Raw genomic sequence first — 19,440 nt, 5'->3', positions numbered from 1 at the left:
TGACCTAAGCTGCTGCTCGCATCTCCACTCAGCTTCTCTCTCCACCCAGCCCTGCACACTGTGAGCGCACCCTAAACTCCACCTCCCGGTCCCTTCCTGGGGAAGGCCTGGGGTGGCCTCCTAGCGGCGGGCTCTCCCCGACACCCCTGAATAAAGCTGCTACCCACACACCCTGTTTTGATCTTCTCCACACCACTTTCCACCATCTGACACCCTATTTGCCTGCCCGATTGTTTATTGATTACGCACCACCACTACCGCGCGTGCGCCCCAAGAGCAGGGATTTTGGTCTGTTTTGTGGGTTGTTGTGGACCCGGCAATCTGTACACCACAGGCTCAGCGTGGGCTGCGCGCCTTTGAAGCCCCATTGGCAGAAGAGGAAACTGAGGCTGGGGATCTAAGCCGCTTGCCCACCACCACCGGTGGGGACGAACCCCCCCCTCCCCAGCCCCCAGCCTGGGCAGGGCTCCCCGGCCCTTAGGGAGGCTGTGCGCGGGACTGGTCCTCAGCTGTCAATCTCGCGCCCAGCGGCTGCCGAATGGAGCGCGCGGTGGCCCGGAGTCAGCCCAGGGGGTGGGGCGAGGCGCCGCGGCCAATCGCGGGGCGCGACGGCGCCGGGCCTCAGAGGGCCCGTCTCCGATTGGTCACCTGCCATTACGCCACATCTTGGGACGACCGGCCTGGAGCGCGCGAGTAGGAGCGGGTGGGGAGCCGGGCGCGGAGACTGGCGCTCAGGTAAGCGGGCCAGCTGCGCAAGTGTGAGACGCGCGCAGGGGAGCGGGGGGCGAGCAGGTCCGGGGGCGTGCGCAGGTCAGGGGTGGGATGGGTGCGCGCAGGAGCGTGGAGGGGGGCTAGTGCTCTGGCGAGGAGGAGATGCGTGCTCAGGTGGGCAGGGGTGCGTGCGTGCAGGTGAGCAGAGGCCGGAGATCTAGGGGCGCAGGTTGGCCACCCGAAGACGGCCTTTCGGAGATGCTCCGTCCCCCGGTGGTCGGGAGATCCCGGAGGAGCCGGGGCGGAGCCAGGTGGGTGCTTCCTGCGCCGGGTGGGCCGGTTCCTTCCTCGGGTGCCCCGCGTGAGCGGATGCAGTTTTCTGTTGAGGAAACGCGGATAATCTGTCTTTGCTCACCGAGAAGGTGGGAGCAGGTAGCAGGAGACTCTGAATTGCTTTACTAGGAATAGATTAATGGGGGGGGGTGAGGGGGGGTCGATGCACGGCGGGCAGGGCAGGGAGTGCTCACAAAAGACCAAACGCTCCCTCTTTTCTTTTCCAGCTTTCCCGACTAACTTAAATAATGATGTATTGCCTCTTTCCTGGACATTTTATAATTTTATGAAAAAGGGTTTTAAGGGTAGGGATTGCTCTGGTGAGATTCCCGACAAAAGGTAAAGAAAGGAGACAGGAAAGTTGGAAATGAGGAATCGTGTTTATCAAAAGTGGTGTGTGAGACCTGTTACTTACTGGGTGTTTCCTGAGTGTCCGGCACTGGGCTGGGTGCTTTGACCTTAATTCTCAGAACAACCTGTGTACTTGGCATCGCCCTCATCTTACAGATGAGGAGACTGAGGCTCCCGAGAGGTGAAGTGACGTGTAGAGTCGTGTACTTAGCGGCAGAGCCGGGGTTCAAACCCAGAGATACCGGCTACATGACTTTGGTTTGGGGGGAAGAGCCCCGTCGGCAATGCCTGCATTTAGTAGGGGGGTGGGGGTGGGGATGAGAAGCTGAGAAGCTTGGGGTTTGCAGAGGCCAGGTGGTGGTTGAGCAGCCCCAGGCACCTTGAAGGTCCCCAGGAAGGCGGCAGGAACAGGCCTGAGGAGGATGGAGTTACCCCACCTGCAGGACACTCGCCACTCAAAAACCAGGACGGTTTGCCAGGCAGAAACAACCATGCACAATTAATTCTTGGAAAACTTCCCACAAAATCCTTTTATGTAACTACTGCTGCTAAAAAAAAAAAGTGGCAGATTTATGCAGCAGATCTACCTATTCATGTAGAAGATCTACCTAGTAGAAAGCTGCTAAGATCAGAGAAAGTGAAGAAGCAAACTTACAAAAGAATTTAGAGGTGAACGAATTTTGGGGGAGAAAAAGGAGGGAGGGTGGGTGTGTATCGTGTGACAAGTAGCTCGTGAGACAATCCGGAGAATACACAGCAAAATTCAGTGACCCCAGGGGCTGGATTGAGGGGATTTGTTGTCTGACTTTCAAACTTCTGTTGCAGCGATGGTGTTACAGTGAGTGTATATTTTGCAACTTTCAAAAAACAGAAACCCTGTACCTGCAGTCAAAGCTGCAGTTTACCCTTTCGAATCAGAGGTCATCGTTTCTGGAATTTCCTTCCAGGGCTCACATGTATTTCTGGAGGCCTCAGAAGCGCCCCAGGAGCGGGTTGCCATGCCCCAGCCAGGACCTCAACCCTCCCCAGAGAAGCCAGGCCAGAGCTGTCCAGTGCCAAGAGCAGCCTCTGCATTTGACCACACCATCGGCAGAGGGCTGGGGGGGGGGGGATGCAAAAAAGCTGCAGGTAAACCCAAGAATGACCCCCGAAATCACTCCCCTATGCCTTGAGAGCAGATGACCTCCCTGACCCCGGAGAGAGCCACAGATGTTCCCAGAATTGTGGCTCTAAGAACTCCAAGAGCTGTACCAACAACTCATTTCATCGTTGTTAAATTCTTTTATTATACAAGTGTCCACTAGACAAACTAGGAAAAGGCGGGGCGGGGGGGGGGAAGCCCACGTGGATGTCCCACACTACTGAGGGTTTGGGTATACGGCTTTTTGAATAGCTTTTTAGTGATAGACCGTCTTGCGGCTTGCCCTTGTGCTGTAACATACCAGGGAACTTTCTGCCACGTTAAGCTCATTCTTTTTAACAGTTGCTGAGTATTCCCCTGCACCGGTGTGTCAGTGTTTCTCTCACCTGTGGGTTTACACAGCCATCTGTGTGTGTCCCAGGATAAATTCGTACAAGTAAATGCTGGGTCAACCTGAAGGTCTACCTGGCCTCCGAAATTGTTCTCCCACCAGGAGAGCAGCTGCCCAACCCTCACCGGTTCTGAATTGTATCATTCCTTTAAGTCCAAGTTGGGGCATGTCTGTAATTTTCAGTGTCTACCACTCCTTGGACTAACAAATTTCCAAAACAGAACCCCTGCTGTTCCGATAACATTCCAACTAAATGTTTCTGTATGTATGTTAGGATAGTACCTGATGCAGGACTCAGAAAGGTTGGCTCTTGTCATCACTACTCTGAATTTTACTCCACAGTCTCCCAAGTGTGTCACAGAGGGTGGCGTGCACGCAGACCCAGCTCTGTCCCTGTAGGTCTGTGCTAACAACTTGTTCCGCTTTCCTCGCCTCAACCCCCTCATCTGTAAAGTGGGCCTAATGATGGCAACTCTCCAGGATTGGGGTGGGAATTCTATGAGCTGATGGGTGCTTGGAGCTTGGTAGATGCTCAATAAATAGTCGTCACCTATGATAGGTTGTATCATCCAGGATCTCACGTTCTTTTAATACCCTGTGGCTTCCCCATCAGGAGTCAGAGCCTGCTTCCCCTCCCCTTGAAAGCTGGTGGGCTTGTGACTCAGTGTAGCCAGATGAATGTGCTGGGCTGACGCGGGGCAGAAAAGGCAGCTCGGGCACCTCCTCCCACTGCCTTGAGTCCGCCATGCTGTGAGGAAGCCCAAGCTAGCCCACACCGAGCGAGCACGTGATGAGCCGCCGCTCCGGGATACCCCAGGCCATAGCTACTTAGCCAGCCTCCCCAGGTTCCCAACCCACGGGAACAAAGGATGAAAGACTGTTTGTTTTGTTTTGACCGTACCCCTCAGCTTGTGGGATCTTAGTTCCCCGACTGGGGATTGAACCTGTGCCCTTAGCAGTGAAAGCATGGAGTCCTAACCGCTGGACTGCCAGGGAAGTCCTGGTAGATTGTTGTTTTAAACCACTACGTTGAGGAGTGATGAGCTGTGCAGTGGGTAACAGAACCCTCTGGGGTCGGGCCTTGCAGGTGCATCCCCCTTAGACCTCTGACAGGCCAGACGTCACCCCGATGCCCTGTGTGAGCCCCACTGAGCCTTCCTGAGGCCTGGGTGGTGCTGGTGGCGGTGTCAGCAGTAGCCGACTCTCTGGGGCGGACTCTGATGGGGCTTGGGTGGGGCTCTGAGCACTTGGCCCCGTGACCTCATTTACCCGACAGAGTAAGTTACTTTGCGGATGAGGAAACCAAGCCAGCAGAGAACTTGCAGCCTTGAGGGTGACATCTGGGCCTCCTGGGGGTTCACCATGCCATCCCATCCCTGCCATGCATCTCCAAATACCAGACCCTCGAGATGCCGAAAGAACTGCCACGGGGCTTAAGCCTTCTGTTGTGTGCACCCCGGGCTGTCGATGGTGATGTTCTCAGCTATAGAACATTGGAGGCACTCGCCTGGACTGCTTTGCTGTGAGGAGCCCACAGACGTCTCCCCCGCCGGGGCCATGTAGTGGCCAGACTGGCCCTTGAGGTTCTCACCATGATTGCAGGACGCCTTCAGCAAAAACCACCATGGAACGTTGAGGAACGAGATTTATTGCTCACGGGTCCTGTGGGTACACGCAGCCAGCTTGTGGGTAGAAAGAGGGTGCGGGTGTGGGGCTGGGCTCTGCCTTTATGAGGGCCTGAGGGCGGGGTGTCTAGGGCTTCACGGGGTCACTCTTTATTGGTGACTTTAAAGCATAGGAACAGGAATTAGGGTGTGGGAAGGGAGCAGCGCGGTCACTCAAGCTGTCAGTCGCTAGGTCACCCCGGACTTCCTGAGTGAGGGCCCTTCGTGGGTTGGGGGACGCCTCGGTCCTTCTCTGGCGGTCCTGCTGGTGGCTATGTGTTCATTCAAGGTGGAGGGCTTTTGAAATGGACGCTTACTGTCAGGCACTCACACTACATCATCCCAAACCCTCAGGAGAAACATCCCTTTATCTTTGGCCTGTGGAACTCAAAATCCGGCCCAGGGAGCTGAGCAGGGTGCCCCCCGGCATTTCCCTGGCTCCTTCCCGGGTGTGGACACGAAACCTCCTTTATCCAGCCTTAACAACAAGCGCAGAACCTCGTGTGTGTGTGGGGGGGGGGGCTTTGATGCCCCAAGACACTCAGGAAGGTCCCAGGTCCGGTACGTCTGCTGAGAACCAGCCTCCGAGCCCAGATTACTGTCAGCGGTGCCCTGTGTTCTTGGGAGCAAACTGGCTCCTAGAACGTGCGGTGGGAACGTGCAGGCTCTAGCGGGGCGTGATCCGGGTCAGTGGCACAAATGGCTTGTAGAAACGGTTCAGAGGCACGTGCGCTGCCTGGCGTGACTCTGCAAAGAAGCCAGCTTTGGCTCGTTGCTGTTCACCAGCTGTGTCTGCCGTGTTAAGGCTCGTCTGCAAGACAACTCCTCCCTGAAGCCCTCCATCCAGCTCTGCCCGTTGTTGATCAGTGCTTACTCTTCGGCAGGCGGTGTGGGTGCCAGGCAGAGAAGCTGCGTGATGAGATTGCCTTCTCCTGGGGGATCCCCACCCGCGGGGGCCTCTTGTGCTTTAGAACCCCTAGGCGCTGAGCTTGCGCCTTTCACTTGGTCCCAGCGGCGGGCCTCGAGAAAATACCATCTGGGTCCTTGTCTCCCTTTGTTCCCCTGAGTCTCTTCGTGTCCCCTGCAGGACTTTGTTCAGCGGGTTGAAAAGGATCAAGCGGGCCTTGTGGAGCGTGGGAATCTAGCGACTTGAAAGGGGGCAGTTCGAGAAGGAAAACCTGCGTTCTGCCATGAAACCGCTTGGTAAGAGGTTGGAGGTAAGCCCATCTCAGCACTGCTGCTCCTGGGCAAAGGCAGGGACTTTTCAGCTTTGGAAAAGTAAAGGCAGCTGGTCCCTCAGCTCCTGGTATCAATTCTCGTCTGACTCTTAGCAAAACAATAAATTACATCCAGAATGCCACCCTGTGCCCTATTTTCAGCCATCTCCTGCCAAGGATGTTACTTACACCTTTATTAAAAATTCAGTGCTTATGACAGAGGGGTGAATGAACGCTATTATAAGCTCAGAATAATTATCTGGGCTTGTTTTAATCCCTAGAAGAGACGCTTCTTCCTTTCGGCTTTCCACATTTAGTTCACAGCCTGTACATTTCTGGCCCTTTTGCAACTTTCCAGCACGTTAGATCAGAGTAGCTGCTGTGTACCAGGCTCGGTGTTCTGTGTTTTGGGGCTGTAAAGATGGGTGGTCCCCGCCTATAAAGAACTCTTCAGCCTGCCTTGTACATCGCAGATGCTCCACAAACTAACCTGTGTAAATTAACTTAAGTGATGTGGCTGCAGTTTTCATTACTGAAAAACTGTAAATGAATACACAGTTGTATTAAAGTAATTCATGTTCCCATTTGAAATAAAATCAGTGTTAAGAGGCTTATATATAAAGTGAACAGTTCCGTGACTCATCTCATAGCCTCACTTCCCAGAAGCGAATACTTTTCATTCCCTTAGCTACTTTTGTGTGGTTTTCACCTGCTTCTCTCTAAACCATTTCCTTTCAGCGCTCCCAGCTTTACACGTTTCCTTCTATACATCTAGTAGTCAGTCAGTCATCAGAGTTTACATGGTTCTGGCAAAGTTATTATTATTTGCTGTTAAGCTAAGTAATGTACTATCATATGGTTTGGGTGTTTTTCCCCCTTTGTATGGCTTTTTAATCTTTCTGGAGTCAATGGTCGCCTCCCTTTTTCCATACACTCAGGTTTCTGTGTATCTATCACTAATTTTTTTTCTGCATGTTTTAACAGAGCCATCGTACATATCAACGATTGTTCTACACACTCGAACACAACAAAATGTGTCATTTCCTTTCCTCCTCACCCCTGTAGCCGTTCGTCTTGTGCCGGTGTGGACCGGTTACTGTCTGGTCCACTGCACAGCTGTTCTCTTGGGACTTCCTCCTGTCCTTTCACTGGGCATTTCTTTAGCAGCTTTCTTGGATCCTGTGTCTTCTCTGAATAATAGTTAACCTGGGAATAGAACTGTAGGTTGAAATAAGTTTCCGTCAGAATTTTGAGTTTTCCACCCTTGTTTTCTAGAATCCAGCCTGCTGCTGGTGTGACTCTTAATCCTGGATTTTTTCTGAAAGCTTTTAAGATCATCTTTTTTTTAATGCCTGATATTTGGAACCTTGACAATTGTGAACTTGTTCTAGACGTGGAGACGTCACTGCTTCCCCCATATTATGACCACTGGTTGGCTTGTATGTTGGTACAAGATGAGTGGCTATGGGTGGGAGAGAGGAATGGAAATGATAAATTGTGTTGGGAGTATGTAGAAAAATTATTAATATGTATGATAGCTCTGTTAGAGCATTCAGAAAAAAAAGTTAGTGATAGATGCATGGGAACCTTAGAAAATGGAAAAAGTGAGGCAACCATTAACTCCAGGAAAAATAAAAAGTCATATACTGAGGAGGGGACATTTTATAGGAGACCTGAATGAGGAGACCTTCTAAGCTGAGAAGTAGCGGGTGTCATGAACAAGATAAACCACATTTAAGGATTGGTAGGGAAATCTAGAAAAATGGTACAGATGAACTGGTTTGCAAGGCAGCAATAGAGACACAGATGTAGAGAACAAACGTACGGACACCAAGGGGGGAAAGTGGCCGGGGAGGTGGGGGTAGTGGTGGTGGAGTGATGAAGTGGGAGATTGGGATTCACATGTATACACTAATATGTATAAAGTAGATAACTAATAAGAACCTGCTTATAACACATAAATAAATAAAATTTTTAAAAAAAGGATTGGTAGAGACCTCCTTGTGCCTGGAGCAGAGGGTATGAAGGGAGAGTGGGGACGAGGGGAGGAAGGAGCACATTGTGGGAGGGTTCTGAGCCACAGGTGTCTGGGTTCACGTAGTAAGAAGGATGTTCTGCTGTCGTTGGAAAATGAATGGAGACAGGCAAGAGCAGAAGTAGGGCCATGTGGGAGGTTATTGCGGGTTCCAGGAGTGAGTCTAAGATGCACTGATCTCTTCCCTGCCTGGAATCTCCCATCTAGGACAAGATAAAGAATAGGTGAATGAAGGAGGCCAGCCCTGTGGGGCCTGTGAACAGTGGCAGGGAGGTGCAGTGTCCGTTTGTCACGGGACGATCTGAACGCAGTGTCTCCTTCCCTCAGGGCCCAATGGCTGCAAAGTCACAGTCCAACGACCCCAAAACCAAGAGTCCTGGCAGCATCAGCAAGGCCGCGACCCATGGGCAGTGGGGCCGTGCCTGGTAAGGCTCTCACCCATCTTCCCAGCTAGAAAGTAAAGTGGAATCTCAGTGAGAGGTTGCCAGCCTTTGGGATTTCATGAACCTATTTAAAAAATTCTTTTTATCAGCAAGACTATCATTAGTAGCAGTTTCCCCTTTTAGAGAGTGAGGAATTACAAGAAGAAGAAACTAAAAACTGATTCCAAGGACAGCTGGCGCCCTTGTACCGCCCTCACTGTGCAGCGCATGGGGGTCATGGTTGTCGAGCCATAGAGTGCTGGGGACTTCATGAATGTCCCCCATGGCCCAGAACGGGAAGCCTCTGGCCACCTGGGTTGTGAAAGGCCTTCTGCCTTTCGTGCCCTGGGCCCTGGGCTTTCTGGGGGTGCCCACGGGTCTGTCGGCCTTCAGACTGCTTACAGTGGAGCATGCAGGTGGGGTGCCTTCCCCAGGCAGTGGGGGCCTTTGCGCTGCGAGCTGACAGCCTTCTCTTGGGAAGCGCTGGCGGGTTTGCACGTGGAGCAGAGCATCCCGTGTGTCGGGTCGGAGGGTCGGGAGGGCGCCACGTGACCTCCTACCGTCTGTCCGCCCCACAGGGAGGTGGACTGGTTTTCCCTGGCAAGCGTCACCTTCCTGCTGCTGTTTGCACCCTTCATCGTGTACTATTTCATCATGGCCTGCGACCAGTACAGCTGCTCCCTGACGGCCCCCTTGGTGGACATCGCCACTGGGCAGGCTCGACTCTCAGACATCTGGGCCAAGACGCCACCTGTGACGATGAAAGCGGCCCAGATCTACGTGGCATGGGTCACGTTCCAGGTCAGCACTCCCGGCCACCGGCCACCATGGGCGGGGCTCCGCCTCTGCAGAGCGTCCCCTCCTGCTGGGACAGTCCTGGCCCCTTGTCAGGGGTGGAGTCCTGGCTCACACTGGCGCCCTCATTCCCGGGACCCAGCAGGGAATCACCTGCAGCCCGAGGGACTTAGCTCTGTCTTCAGATCAAGGGCACCTGGTGGCATTTCAGTGTCCGACTCGCTTTCCGCTGAGCCTCCTCGAGGTTCAGGGCTGTGCCCAGCCCTGCGGGGACCTGCCGAGCAGGAAGCAGGACCCCGTGGCAAAGCGTGAGGGCGTGGCCCACCAGGGAAGCCCCATGCACCATGGGGAGCTTATCCTAAAGGGCCGCTCTCGGTCTCAGCAAAGCCAAGGCTGTGTCCCCAGCAGGTGGTTGCACAGACCTGTCCAAGGACAGCCTTGGCTCTGCTGTGACCCCACTGGCCTCCCAACCAGGAGGAGTTCATCAGAAGGCTGTCTGCACCATGAACTTGGTGAGCAGGTGGTGTTTACTATCTGAACCCAGGAGGTTTCCAGGGAAACGGTGCTGTGAGATGCCACCCCCTCCCCGCCCTGGGGTTTCCTGTTCTAAAGGAAGACTTTGACCACTACTAGCTGTTTCTCCCCACATTCCCAGCTTTCGAGCTTCAGATTCCCTCTCATTTCAGGTCTCTTGGTCCCTTTGGGTAAAAGGTGATTCAGAGCAGCGAGAGGCACAGTAGCCTAAAGGCAGGAACAGCCCACGTGTCCATCGACAGTTCTGGACACACACAGTGTGATCCATCCACGTGGTGGCATGGTATTCTGCCATAAGAAGGAATGAAGGTCTGACCCAGGCCACAGCGTGGACGGACCTTCAGAACACGATGCTCGGTGAAAGAAATTAGCAACAAAGGGATACATCCTGTCTGATTCTGTTTATGTGAAAAGTCCAGGATGGGCAAATCCATAGGGACAGAGAGTGGGTTAGTGGTTGTCAGGGGCTGGTGGGCAGGGCCCGAGGGGAGTGACTGCTTGTGGGTGTGGGGTTCCCTTTGGAGGGGGTGAAACCGTTCTCTAATTAGACATTGGGGAGGGCTGCACGAGCTTGGGAGCGCACTGAACACTTCCGGCGAACACTTCCAAAGGGCGAGTCGTCCAGAATGTGAACTAGTGGGTTCTCCCGAGGGGAGTGGCCGAGTCCCGTGGGCAGACGGCTTGGGCGCTCTGAGTAGTGATGAGTTTCCTGTTCAGGGCCCCCTTCAAAGCCCGCAGTCAGCCTGCAGCCAGCGCTCCCGGAGCTATAGACTCTCCTGGAAGGAATAACTGGCTATGAGTAGGCTCTCTCCCGTTCCTTCGGCGCCTCCCCGTTTATCATCTCGGTTAATAAAGCAAGGCTGTGTCGAAGCACAGCAGGCCCCCAGCTCGCAGGGGATTCAGCGGAAAATCTCTGTGTCTCAGGTGCTTCTGTACGTGCTGCTTCCTGACTTCTGCCACAAGTTTCTGCCGGGCTACGTGGGGGGCGTTCAGGAGGGCGCCATGACTCCTGCAGGTGAGCTGGGCCCCGCCCCTGCTGCCCACCTGTGGCAGCTCTGCCCGCCCTTCATCTCACGGGGCCTCCCCCCACCCCCGCCCCCGTGCACCTTCCGTCCCAAAGGCTGCCCCCGGACAAAGTAAAAACTTTGCTTGGGAATTTCCACACCCCGGGACCGCCCCAGATTCGAGGTGGGAAGTCACCTTCTCAGTCGGAACGGAATGCGCCCTGCCCCACACTGGCTGTGTAGCCGGGCTCATGGAGCTTCTCCCCGGCGGCGACGCTTCGAGTCCCCCAGGGGCACCTGGTGGGACGGGGCTTTTCTTAAGGGGTCCTTGGGGCTGCCTGGCCCATTCATTCCCCGCAGTCACTGAGACCCCACCCCAGCACACAGAGAACACCTGGTCTCTCAGGGAGGCTGCTGGGTCCCCCGCCAGGTACCCTAGGGGACGCTCGTCCGCTTCTGCTGTAGCTCAGCCCCAGCCTCCGGCAAACTGCAGGCTGGTGACTCAGCCTCTGGCTGGTTCCAGACATTCCGCACCCTCTCACCCTTCCAGGAACTCGGCAAGCAGGAGTGGTTAGTCCCCAGCTCACAGCGTGAGGTGTGCCGCGGGCATTTTGACCCTAGGGGCCCGAATGGCAGCAGCAGCTGACTGGCTGTCAAGCCTGGGGTCTGGGGACCCCGGCAGCTGAGGCCCAGAAAGGCGGCAGGGCCGGAGCCAGGAGCTGTTGCAGCTGGGGGAACGCCTCCGATCTTCCCTCTTCCCTCCGCAGGAATCGTCAACAAGTATGAGATCAACGGCCTGCAAGCCTGGCTCATCACGCATCTCCTCTGGTTTCTTAATTCCTACCTCCTCGCCTGCTTCTCTCCCACCATCATCTTTGACAACTGGATCCCGCTGCTCTGGTGTGCCAACATTCTGGGCTACGCCGTCTCCACCTTCGCCATGATCAAGGGCTACTTCTTCCCCACCGATGCCCGAGACTGGTATGTCCTCAGCGGCCGGTCGAGCCCAAGATGGAGAGCAGGTGCCTTTTTCTGTTACCTTGGGCTGGGAGGTTGCAGAGCCCTGAGGACTGAGAATCCTTGAAGGAGGAGCTTAAGGGAACCTGATGGACTCTGGGAAGCATCCTTTCCAAATGTCTGGGTGGCTTCTCCTGCCTTAGGGAGGATGCAGTTGAAGACGGCCGAGTCCATCTCTGGTGGCCGAGCTGTGTCGTGTAGGGCTGTCAGGGAGCAGGGGGGTGGAAAAGGCATATTCTGGTTGGGTGGCAAAGACAGTCCATCACCTCTTTTTCTGGAACGTCAGTGTGGCCTGAAACAGTCTTAGTGAGGAGTCCTGTTTTCTCAGTGGCTTTAATGTAAGAACTTCCCAGGGAGAGCCTTACTGATGGGTGTCCATTCTCATGGGGCCCTGGGTTGGATAGTTATCAACCATGCATCCATCTCTCCTTCATCTATCCATCTATCCAGTTCTTCGTCCATTCATCCACCCACCCATCCACCCATCTGTCCATCCATCCACCCATCCAACTCATCCATCCATCCACCTACCCATGCACCCATCCACCCATCCATTCATCCATCCATCCCCCATCCCTTCCTCCACCCCTCCCTCCACCCCTCCCTTCCTGTCTCCCTGTATCCATCCATTCACCCATGCACCCATTCATCCAGCCCATTTATCCATCCATCCACTCTTCCCCCCATCCCTCCCTCCCCACCTCCTTCCATCCGTCCATTCATCAAGAGATGTTTGTTGGGTTCCTCCTGTAGACAGGTGTAGGCAGTGGGGCTTTAGGTGTAAACAAGATTCTTATTCTCGGGGTGCTTACATTTTAGTTTGGGGGTCCAAATGAAAATAAAGTATGTTTCCTTTAACTGTTACACCTAAACTCTTAGGAAATGTGTTTGGTTGGTGGTACTTTGAGCTTGTGTGATTTTTTTTATCAAATAGTGAGGCTGGTCTTCTAGGACTCATGGAAATCATTTTCTCTGCTTTATAATCACATCCCCTATTGTAGACTTTGTATATTTGGCTTCTTTCTACTTACCCTACCTGAGGGAAATGGACACGAAAATATGTTTCTCTGACTAGCACAGAAATCCCTGTGTATGTACAGCAAGTTATACTCAATGAAGGTCTCCACAAGGGTTACTATGGCTGATTCTCTGATCGCTCCTGGAGAGGGCTATAGGTCAGGTAACCAAGGTAACGAAACATTCAACTTGCCCAGCAAGGGATGGGTGTGGGCCCTGGAGCCAGGCGCCCGGCTCTGAGCAGCACGCTTTCTTCCACATCTACCTCGGCATCACTTATAACTCCACTGGCCCACGGGAGACCCGAATGCCCTGTGAGTCTTTCAGAATAAAATCTCTGTCCGGTCGAGCCAGTTGGGCAGCTCAGCTGTGCTGTGCCTCCAGGGAGCCTGGAGTGGGGAGGGAGGACCCTGGGTGCTGGCCCAAGGGAGGTGCACAGATACAATCGCCCCACCTTCCCTGGAGCAGAGCGAGCAACTCAAGGGCCAGAGGTGAACGTGGAGTGAAGCTCTGAGTCTGCGGGGAGGGAGGGAGGCTGACGCGACCTCTGCCTGCCGCATCCCCGCAGTTCACGGCAGGTCTCCCCCCAGGTCGTCTCTCTTGGGCCTGCCGTACCCAGGCTGGGCTGGGCACCTGTGTCCGTGCCAGCCGCGTAGGCCACTTGTGAGATGCGCTCGTTGACGACACGCATCTGTTCTTTGTATTTTAAAGCAAATTCACAGGCAATTTCCTTTACAACTACATGATGGGCGTTGAGTTTAACCCCCGAATCGGGGAGTGGTTTGACTTCAAGCTCTTCTTCAATGGACGCCCCGGGATCGTCGCCTGGACCCTCATCAACCTGTCCTTCGCAGCCAAGCAGCAGGAGCTCTATGGCCACGTGACCAACTCCATGGTCTTGGTCAACGTCCTGCAGGTAGCCTCTCTGTGGCCCAGGGGGGTGGGAGCTCTGACACCCGGTGGGCGCTGGGGAAGCCTGAAAGCCAGATGGTTTTCAAAAGACCGTAATCTGCCGCCTTTACGTGGGGGTCGGCCCCCCTCCCATGTGTCTCTGGTCAGTACACGGCCGCTCCTGTGTTGCAGGCCATCTATGTGCTGGACTTCTTTTGGAACGAAACCTGGTACCTGAAAACCATTGACATCTGCCACGACCACTTTGGGTGGTACCTGGGCTGGGGGGACTGCGTCTGGCTGCCGTACCTCTACACGTTGCAGGTGAGAAGCAGGGGCAGGGAGCCCCCCGTGACGCATGCCCAGCACAGCAGCACACTGAGCTATAAGGTCCCCGGGCACCCCCAGCGCTGCCCTCGGAGCAGGCACAGCTGAGCACATGCCGAGCCTTGTCGTCACCCAAGTGTGTGTTTTTTTTGGGGGTGTGGGGTGGCGCCAGAACCTGGAGAAGGGAGGCTGCTCCCCTGTCTTAGGAAGAAGAGAAGGCTTAGTGTACGAGTCAGCACAGGCCACTGTAACAAATGCCACGGACCAGGCGGCTTAAACAACAGGGTTCATTGTCTCCTCGTCTGGAGGCTGGAATCCGAGACCAGGTGTGGGCAGGGCTGGTCCTCCTGAGGCCTCTCTCCTCGGCGTGTAGACGGCCGTCTCCTCCCTGTGTCCTCACAGGGTCGTCCCTCTGTGTGTGTCTGTGTCCTGACCTCCTCTTATAAGAACACCAGTCCTGTGGGATCAGGACCCACCCTAGTGGCCGCATTTTACTCTTGAAAGAAAGACATGCAACTCCAAAGACGGTCACATTCTGGGATGCTGGGTGTCAGGACTGGGGGACACAGCTCAGCCCATAGACTGAGAGAAGATGATGATACGGAGTAAACTTTGGGTCAAAAGTAATGCTTTGGGGGATCTGGGTGGATGGAGGTGGGTATTTGTATTCACGTGTGTTCAAATCTCAAGGCTGAAAGGATGAGAGGCCTTCTTTCCTTCCGTCATTTGCATTTAAGCTTTGAGTATGTACACGCAAGAGTGGAGGAGATGTAGGGGGCCCTGCGCTCTCGGAGCTCACAGCTGGGAGGGAAAGTCCCTGACACAGGCAGTGCAGTGCGGGGAGGGGGAGCTGGACAGGAAGTGGGGTGCTGACCCCTGAGAGAGGGCCAAGGAGGAGCCCCCAGCCAGCAGGTGGGGGTCACAGCCAGGCTGAGAGCAGAATGATGAGTCTGAGGGTAAGAACATTCCAGAAAGGCGGAGTGGGGAATACATCAGGGTGGGGGGGAGGGCAGAGGGGGAAATTTAAGGCACGAGACAGTTCAGCGTGGCTGGGACACAGGACATGGGGGTGGCAGGAAGCCTTGCCCAATTGGAGGCTGGAGGATCAGAGGCCAGCACCGGGTGGGAGGCCTACAAGAGGGGAGTGTTTCAGGTGAGAAGAGGATGCTGGGGGTTGGGGGGCACAGGCTCTGGGAAAAGTTCCCACGAGTAATGAATCAGGCCGGGTCCCCAGGAGAGCCTCAGCACACGCTGCAGAGTCGAGGGTAGAAACCTTGACCGGGGAGCCTGAGGGACCTGGGTTTGCACCTCTGTAGGGCTGCCAGCCGGGGGAGGGGGCCTTGAACTCGTCCCTGAGCATCTCTGAAAAAGCAGGGCGGACATCACCTCTGTTAGGGCTGGGCATCCTCGTTCCTGCGCCCGCCGTGTTCTGAGGCTGTTGGGGAATAGGGGCGAGGCCTCATCGTGAACCCCCCCGCACCCCTCCCAGCTCACAGAGGACAGCCCTGCTTTCCTCTGCATGGCACGCGGGCTCCTGTGTAGGGTGGCTGCTTCAGAGGCCTGGCCAGATGCCCACCTGCCCGTTCTGTGAGCAGGTATGAAGAGGTGTGGCGGTGGGGAAAGAGCAGGTTCTAGGGCACTTGAGTGGTTAGCGGTGGCCTGCCTTAAACAGGACGTGCAGGAGTGGAGAGGACCAATGCTAACAGACCTTGTCGGCTGGCCCGGATGTGCGTGGGCAGGTGGTGAGTGGTTGCAGCCAGTCCTGCAGGCGGTGATAACGGGGGCCGTGGTACCTGGCTGACTACCCTGTGCAGCAGCGTGAAACAGGATCACTGGGAGAGGAGGAAAATCACAGCAGAGTGAGCAGGCCTGAGGGGAGAGAGCCCTGGGCTGGGGGCCACAAGTTCTGGACTCTGGTCCCCACGCTGGATCCTCTGGACGGACCCTCTGGACTCATTCCTCTGCTTGGCTGGTTGCAGGCTCACTGGTTCCCTGATTTTGTGAACACCATTTTCCAAGCACGCAAAGCATTAGCAGTAGCACACACACACACACACACACACACACACACACGTGTATGTGTGTTTATTTGATTATGTGACTCTGGTGCGTTCAAGTCCAGAATCTTCAGGGCAGCCAGCAGGCTGGAGGTCCAGGGAAGAGTTGGTACTGCAGCTGGGTCTGCAGGCCGTCCGCTGGTGGAATTCGCTCTTATTCCAGGGATTCTTTCATTCTTAGGGCCTTCCGCCGATTAGACGAGGCCCACCTGCATTGCGGAGGGTGGTCCGCTTCATTCAGTCTAATTGGAAACATTAATCCCATCTAAAACATACCCTCGTGGGGCTTGCCTGGTGGCGCAGTGGTTGGGAGTCCGCCTGCTGATGCAGGGGATGCGGGTTCGTGCCCCGGTCCGGGAGGATCCCACATGCCGCGGAGCGGCTGGGCCCGTGAGCCGTGGCCGCTGAGCCTGTGCGTCCAGAGCCTGTGCTCCGCAACGGGAGAGGCCACAGCGGTGAGAGGCCCGCGTACCGCAAAAAAAAAAAAAAAAACCTTCGTAACAACTAACGTTTGACCAAGTGTCTGGGTCCCGTGGCCTAGCCAATGTGACACATTAAATTAACCATCACGATACTATATTCAAATAATGCTTGTAATATTGTTATATAATATGTATACTATATATGATACACATGTGTATGTATGTACGTGTAGATAGACAGACAGATAGGAAGGCAGCTAGGTGGGTAGGTAGGTGGACGTGCAGATTTGCATAGTTACCTGTCTGATCCCACGGCAACCCTCCGGGGCGGGCGCTTCTATTTACAGGAGAGGAAACCGAGGCAGGGCACGGGGGCAGCCGGTCAGGTGCGCAGCAGGGCTTTGAACCCAGGCCGTGCTCCCGAGCCCGCTGTCCCGCTCAGCCTGCTGACCTCTCCCGCTCGCCCTGCAGGGTCTGTACCTGGTGTACCACCCCGTGCAGCTGCCCACCCGCTACTCCCTGGGCGTCCTGCTGCTGGGCCTGCTGGGCTACTACATCTTCCGGATGGCCAACCATCAGAAGGACCTTTTCCGCCGCACGGACGGGCGCTGCCTGATCTGGGGCAGGAAGCCCAGGGTCATCGAGTGCTCCTTCACGTCGGCCGATGAGCAGAAGCACCACAGCAAGCTGCTGGTGTCCGGCTTCTGGGGTGTGGCCCGCCACTTCAACTACACCGGCGACCTGATGGGCAGCCTGGCGTACTGCCTGGCCTGCGGCGGCGGCCACCTCCTGCCCTACTTCTACATCATCTACATGGCCATCCTGCTTACCCACCGCTGCCTGCGGGATGAGCACCGCTGCGCTAACAAGTACGGCCGCGACTGGGAGCGCTACACGGCCGCCGTGCCTTACCGCCTGCTGCCCGGAATCTTCTAAAGGGCCGCCCCAGGAGGAGCCCCCAGCAGGGCAGGGAGGAGAGCTGGAGTCAGGTCCGCTGGGGCAGCAGGGTCTCTGCGCCGCACTCCAGGAGCCTCTGCGTCCTCACCTGTAAGATGCAAACAGCCCGGCACTTGTCCTGAGTGGAATTCCGGGGGCTTACACCGACTGCCTTCTCGCCAGCAGAAGTGACCAGCTTTCTCCGTGCAGTGTCCCCAGGGTGGGAGGATGACCTGGCTGGCTCGCAGATGACGCTGTTTCTTCCCTGGGGTCTGAGCTGCCCGCCGCCCAGACAGCAGGAGTCCGACACTGAACGGGATGTCTTCCAGCCCCCGTGGTCAGTCCTGCCCTTACTCTTGCTAAATAAAGTAGAAGTGGACACGTAAGCTGTGGCAGTTATCAATTGACGGCCTCTCGGCCCCAGGTGCAGCCCGGCATCACCTGCTCTGCGGTAGCGAGCTGTGCCCTTCAGACTTCTCTCCTTCGCACGTGCACCTCGTTACATTTGTCTGTAGAGGGCGCTAAGGGATGCTGCACGAGTAGGGGCATCTTCCGGTTCTGGTTCTTGTACAGACTTGGCCCAGGCAACCCAGAGAACTTGGCCACACCATCCGGGGGCCTCACCCAAGCCTTCCCCAAAGAGACCTGAACCCCAGCCTCGGGGACGGGACACCCTTCACGTGTTTTCTTACCTTGGGCACACTCCTTGACCCGTAGGTATTCTGTTTTTTTTTTTTTTTCAATTTACTTATTTATCTTTGGCTGTGTTGGGTCTTCATTGCTGCACGCGGGCTTTCTCTAGTTGCGGCGAGTGGGGGCTACTCTTCATTGCAGAGCACGGGCTTCTCACCGCAGTGGCTTCTCTTGTTGCGGAGCACGGGTTCTAGGCGCACAGGCTTCAGTAGTTGTGGCACGCGGGCTTCAGTAGTGGTGGCTTGTGGGCTCTAGAGTGCAGGCTCGGTAGTTGTGGCGCACGGGCTTAGTTGCTCCATGACACGTGGGATCTTACCGGACCAGGGCTCAAACCCATGTCCCCTGCATTGGCAGGTGGATTCTTAACGACTGCGCCACCAGGGAAGTCCCCACAGGTATTCTTGACAGCTCTCTTTAGACGTTATGCCCTAGTCGAGTTAATAATTCTTTATTCAGGTGTATCTGGGACGTATTGCAGGTTTGGTTCCAGACCTCCCCAATAAAGCGATTATCACAATAAAGCGAATCACACAAGTGTTTTGGCTTCCCAGTGCGGAGAAAAGTTAGGTTTACATGATTCTGTACTCTTTTAAGTATGAAATAGCATTGTCTTAAAAGACAGTGTATACACCTTGATTTTAAAAAGCTTTATTGCTAAAAAATGCCAAAGCGGTGACCATGGTAACATCACAGGTCACTGATCACAGATCACCGTTAACAAACAGAAAGAAAAGTTTGAAGTACTGCCAGAAATGCCAGGATGTGACACAGAGACGCAAAGTGAGCAAATGCTATTGGAAAAGTGGCACCGGTAGACTTGCTGGATGCAGGGTCACCAGAAACCTTCAGTCTGTAAAAAGCGTGATTATCTGCGAAGCACGACGAAGTAGATGTGCCTGTTTTAACCTTTCCCTGTTCAGACTTCTTTGTGGTTTGTCTCCCAGTGGGGCCTGGACATAGACAAGGGCTCGATTTCTGGTGTGTAGAGGCGATGCCCGGGGAACTTCGGGTCAGATGCTTGGGTCCTGCCTCAGAGCTTTGGGTACCGATCACGGGATTCAGGGGAGGGCTCCACACTTTCCCCACCGTTGGCCCTCTGTTGGGGCCACTCTTGTGCTGGGTGTGAGAATCCATTCCGTTTGCCAAAGGAAGAAATTCCAGTCTGGCCGCCTGCCCCCCACAAGAGAGCGGAGAAGCCACAAAGATGGCGGTGCTAGGCTTGCTTCACACCTGGAGGAACCGAGGACTGGAGTGTGCTGGGGGCCCCGCTCCCTGGGCAGGGAGGGCAGGTGCAGGGCAATGCCTCCCCTGCTCAGTCTACAACTGGTTGAGCAAAGACAGGCGGCCTCCTGCGCAGCCAGGAGGGGACCGGAGCTTGGGGCCCACCTGGGCCGACTTAAGAGCCGTGATTTTCCAATGCTGGTGCCCCACCCCTGCCCGTGGAGCTCATGGGTCAAAGGGGGTCCCAGGTGTTTGTATTGT

At 55.3% G+C, this 19,440-nt stretch overlaps 1 protein-coding gene across 3 annotated transcripts; it reads left to right on the top strand.

Moving 5' to 3' along the window:
* The first annotated feature begins 665 nt into the window (after window positions 1-665).
* On the top strand, window positions 666-19,108 carry DHCR7 (7-dehydrocholesterol reductase). 3 transcript variants are annotated; one of them, XM_060019475.1, is made up of 9 exons: window positions 666-735; window positions 5,679-5,794; window positions 8,171-8,268; window positions 8,844-9,066; window positions 10,519-10,609; window positions 11,366-11,579; window positions 13,344-13,548; window positions 13,716-13,847; window positions 16,801-19,108. In XM_060019475.1, the coding sequence occupies exons 3-9, from the start codon at window positions 8,177-8,179 to the stop codon at window positions 17,263-17,265; spliced, it is 1,422 nt and encodes a 473-aa protein (XP_059875458.1). In that variant the 5' UTR covers window positions 666-735; window positions 5,679-5,794; window positions 8,171-8,176; the 3' UTR covers window positions 17,266-19,108. The 3 variants fall into 3 exon arrangements, with proteins under 3 accessions (XP_059875458.1, XP_059875456.1, XP_059875457.1); XM_060019473.1 differs by having other exon boundaries at window positions 5,679-5,808; window positions 16,801-19,107; XM_060019474.1 differs by lacking the exon at window positions 666-735 and adding an exon at window positions 888-1,022 and having other exon boundaries at window positions 5,679-5,808; window positions 16,801-19,107.
* The last annotated feature ends 332 nt before the right edge of the window (window positions 19,109-19,440 follow it).

The sequence above is a fragment of the Delphinus delphis genome, chromosome 8 (genome assembly GCF_949987515.2).
Source record: "Delphinus delphis chromosome 8, mDelDel1.2, whole genome shotgun sequence".
Taxonomy (NCBI): domain Eukaryota; kingdom Metazoa; phylum Chordata; class Mammalia; order Artiodactyla; family Delphinidae; genus Delphinus; species Delphinus delphis.
The sequence above is the reverse complement of the archived record's forward strand: the minus strand, read 5'-3'. Positions and strand labels throughout refer to the sequence as shown.

What these genes read in the sequence shown, in the direction of transcription:
- DHCR7 (XM_060019473.1), top strand. Translation starts at nt 5,782, where the DNA reads ATGAAACCGCTTGGTAAGAGGTTGGAG. An exon ending in CGCTTGGTAAGAGGTTGGAG is followed by an intron (nt 5,809 to 8,170) that starts GTAAGCCCATCT and finishes TCCTTCCCTCAG; the next exon opens with GGCCCAATGGCTGCAAAGTC. An exon ending in TGGCATGGGTCACGTTCCAG is followed by an intron (nt 9,067 to 10,518) that starts GTCAGCACTCCC and finishes TCTGTGTCTCAG; the next exon opens with GTGCTTCTGTACGTGCTGCT.